Raw genomic sequence first — 3,730 nt, 5'->3', positions numbered from 1 at the left:
TCCTCCTTGCTTTCATAAAAGCAGCCTGGTAAAATGAAGAGCAATATCCCACTGATGGCCTGAGCTTTCCAGGTCCAGAGCATGGCCCTGAAACTCAAGGGGTTTTGTCTCAGCAGTCTCCCGCAGCTGCCAGACCCTCGTTACACAGCGATCCTGGCGAGGCTCCACTCTCGTCTCAGTCAGCTGCTATCAATAATTTTCATCATGTTAACTTGCCCTTTGGTTGTGCTCACCCACACCTGGGCCTCTCACTTCCAGAACCCAGCAGTGCCCCCTGCAACACACCACACCCAAGAAAATAGGGTTCAGAGTCTCTGCTGTCCTTTACAACTTCTAACCACTCTTTCAGCAGCCAAAGCGAGCAGCTGAACCCCACTGCTCCCAGATCACACTCAGGCACCTCAGATCTTTGTCATTTTTTTTATTCAGGAGAAAACAGACTGAGCTACCAGCATACTCAGACTGCCTCTGTCAGACTGATGAATCCTGCTCTAAGGGCAGTGGAAGAGGAACAGTGGTGCTGCTTCTCCAGAAACTGGTAGCACCAGGAATCAATTAACTGCTGGTGATTTTAGCCTCTGCTGGAACCACATGTTAAGGTTACAGTCATTCCTAGTAATCCTGTGAATTAGTGGCTGTTCTCCAGGTCCAAATTTCAGGCAGTAATCCTGGCTTGTGCAACAAGGTGCAAAGTTGACAAGATGACAAAGTAACCAAAGCAGACATCAAACCAGTCAAGTGCAGCGTGGGCTCACTGGTGTCCTCCACACCCAGACCTCGCAACAGCGTCCAACTCCTCCCCGGAAACCAGGCCTGTGTCTGGATGTGTCTGTCAGCTTTCCAGCACCCCAGCTGGCAGCTTCAGTTCCAGGTAGCTCTTCTCCTCCACGTGGTTTGTCTCTTCCAGGAGCCATCTTCTCTCCTGGTCACAGATATGCAGCCTCAGCGTCACCTCTTGGAAAATGCTGTTCACAGCAACCTGTATCACATAGAGGAAAAGCAGCTCAGTCACAGGGCAAACGCTGCTCACGTTCTCTGGGTAGACGACAGGCTGTTACCGCACCTCCTTAAAATGAAGCTTTTTGAACATGCAGATACTGGCTTCATTTTCCTGACCAATCTTAGCCTCAAATTTGGTGATCCCCAGGTTTCTCACTCCTGCAAAAGAAATCAGAAAGAGAAGCATTTTTATTACCTGCTCAGCTGCCACATCTATGAAATCACAGGACTGCAATTTCTGGGGCAGATGCATCCCTTACTACCCTGTCTGTATCACTGGGAATATGTGCTTCTAGATCACAACCCAACTGTATTCCCGTTCCCGTGCACTGAGCCACCCTTACCATAGGACATCATCATCAGAGTTGCCTCCTTGCCAAACCCTCTGCCTCGGTAGCTGGGCTCTGAAAGAGACAGCCACAGAAGTCAGCATCCAGTGAGACAAACCAGCCATGCCAGACACTTTTCAGAATAGACTGTAACGTGGACCAGCAAAGGATGCTGATCAGAACTGAACAGCCATGGTAAAGCAATGAGAATAAAACACTGCTGTATGTAACATCTGTCTGCAGCTGGCTTTAGCCAAGGCAACAAAGGTCCAAGCAATGAAGCAGAACTTGACCTGCAATCATAATTTCAATCTCGCCCAAAGTCGGATCCTCAGTGTCGGTGAGGAAAAGATTCACGTCCCCCACCATGCAGTCCTCATCCGCACATGCCTGCCCGGACCACCGCTCCGCATCCAGTACAATGAAGGTGCACTCTGGGGAAAACAAAAACATAGCAGCATTTTCAGGGCATGCTGAGAATTATTCACAAATTACTGAAGGATGAAATTAAAGGCATGCAATGGACAGAGGAACAACAGTTTCTACATGTTAACAGTGAGGAAGAGCTAATAATTGGGCTTCCTACACCAAGTGTGCCTACTCCCATCCATAGAAATCTAAGAAATATTTTGAAAAACCCATTGTGAGGGTAATGCAGGCACCAAGGCCAGAAACAGCTTATTTAAGGAGCATGAAAACTTCCATCCAATGTCTGAGGTCTCCTTGCCTTGTCTCACTCAGCAGCAAGTCTGGGCAAAGAATTGTTTGGTGCACAAGAGACTGAGCCCTAGTGATTCACCAAGTCCATATTATTGCGGCTTTTAGTAAGGCTTTTAACGCCAGCTAAGACAAATGCTCCAGACTGAGGTCTTTGCCAGCCTCAGTATTTTCTAGCTCACTATATTTCTACCAGACTTTTATGGGCAGTGATTCATTACCTGAGGAGAGCCAGGGAACCAATTCAGTCAACATACCTCAACCAGGTAATTATAAAGTCATTCAATTTCTCAAGGAAAAATACAACTCCCTTCCACCTTTTTACGATCATCAGACCCAGGGAGTGTTGACTGTGCAGCAGCAGCTCAGCAGATAATACTGTGGGAAGTAAATCACTGTCATTTTTGAAAAACTGCATAAAAAAGACACCAGCAGTCCCAGATATTCTCTACTTCCCTGAGCATATACCAGCTATAAAGAGAAAGCCAGTTCAAAGCTACAGTTGTAGAAGGTCTCACATCTCCTATGCTTCAGCAAGTAGAGCCCACACATCAGGCGCTCTCAGTCCACTTTGGGCCCTTTACAGGACAGGAGGGACCTGCTCACCACTCCCACCCATCCTTAGAAAATGTTTAAGATCCTCACTGTCTGCGTCGTCCTGCCAGCTGCGCTGCATCTCATACTCCTGCACCAGGCTGAGAGGTTCAGAGGCGGTCAGGCGCTGGAGCTCCTCTGACTGCATCCACTCATGGTACCTGAGAGTGAGACCCAGAACCAGATCACTGCCTGAGCTACAAGCACTCTAAGGATCAGCCTGTTAGAAACCAGTTCCAGAAACGCTAGCCTGGCATTCATGGCAACTTAAAAGCATCCACAAGCCTCTCTCCCGTATCTAACAGAGGAATCAGTGTTCTCTGTGGAAATTTAGGAATTTTGTCCGTCCTGTGGCTTCATCTGAAGACAGCCCAATACAAACTTGATGTTTTTAAAAGCACCAAGCATTGAGTTCCGGCGCATTTAATCCTGACTGAGATTGATACAGCATCTCCTGGACACTGACAGAAAGACTAATAGTGGCATCTTTGTGCTGAGGCTGCAGCTGCCCAGGCCAGCACTTTACAAACTGCCTGCATGCCTGCTTCTAATTCATCAAACATCCATCTGACTTTACACATTGAAGTTCTGCTCTTCCACTTTCCCATTAGAGAAAGACATCAATGAACAAGAGAACCGTTGGTGGTTCACTCACAGCCAGGTATTTCCCTTTCCACGGGACCACAGTGGCACAGATGAAGTTCTCTTTGCCAGCAGACCTGCCAGGGATGTCTGCTGCTGGGCATGGAGGGCAAAACTGACTGCTTTTCTACGAGTGCTCTTTCTGTTGTGAGGTTCCCAGGGGGAAGAGGGCCCTGCAGCTGTCAAGCCAGCACCCTTTCTGAACGCCACGCTCCCTTTGAAAAGAGAAATGAAATCAGACCGCGCAAGAGTATCGGAGGAAGACGTGAGCCACGTACCGGGGCACGTGTGCAGAAGTGTACGGCACCAGGGTCACCCGCTTTCCTTGCAGCACAGTGTTCTGGTTAATCCTCATGGCCTCTGCACTGAGAGAGGCCCAACGCCCCACTCTGTGTCTCCACCGAGGCCAAGGGACGGGAGAGCACCCCCGGGAGCCCTTCGGGAGCCGG

At 48.9% G+C, this 3,730-nt stretch overlaps 1 protein-coding gene across 1 annotated transcript; it reads right to left on the bottom strand.

Annotated features, from left to right (window-relative positions):
- Positions 1 to 832: 832 nt before the first annotated feature.
- On the bottom strand, positions 833 to 3,636 carry NAT9 (N-acetyltransferase 9 (GCN5-related, putative)). Its single transcript, XM_009695319.1, has 6 exons — positions 3,560 to 3,636; positions 2,691 to 2,800; positions 1,622 to 1,762; positions 1,344 to 1,403; positions 1,064 to 1,158; positions 833 to 979 (listed from the first exon to the last, which is right to left on the bottom strand). The coding sequence occupies exons 1-6, from the start codon at positions 3,634 to 3,636 to the stop codon at positions 833 to 835; spliced, it is 630 nt and encodes a 209-aa protein (XP_009693621.1).
- Between the last annotated feature and the right edge of the window lie 94 nt (positions 3,637 to 3,730).

The sequence above is a fragment of the Cariama cristata genome, unplaced genomic scaffold (assembly GCF_000690535.1).
Source record: "Cariama cristata isolate BGI_N322 unplaced genomic scaffold, ASM69053v1 scaffold30512, whole genome shotgun sequence".
In the NCBI taxonomy this organism is placed as follows: Eukaryota; Metazoa; Chordata; class Aves; order Cariamiformes; family Cariamidae; genus Cariama; species Cariama cristata.
Note: the sequence above shows the minus strand (reverse complement) of the source record. Positions and strands in the feature narration are given on the sequence as shown.

Excerpts from the sequence above, each read along its gene's own strand:
- NAT9 (XM_009695319.1), bottom strand. The coding sequence starts at position 3,636 with ATGAGGATTAACCAGAACACTGTGCTGCAAGGAAAGCGGGTGACCCTG. Across the intron at positions 1,159-1,343 it reads TCTGATGATGATGTCCTATG|GAGTGAGAAACCTGGGGATC; the intron begins GTAAGGGTGGCT and ends TTTCTTTTGCAG. Across the intron at positions 980-1,063 it reads AAAAGCTTCATTTTAAGGAG|GTTGCTGTGAACAGCATTTT; the intron begins GTGCGGTAACAG and ends TATGTGATACAG.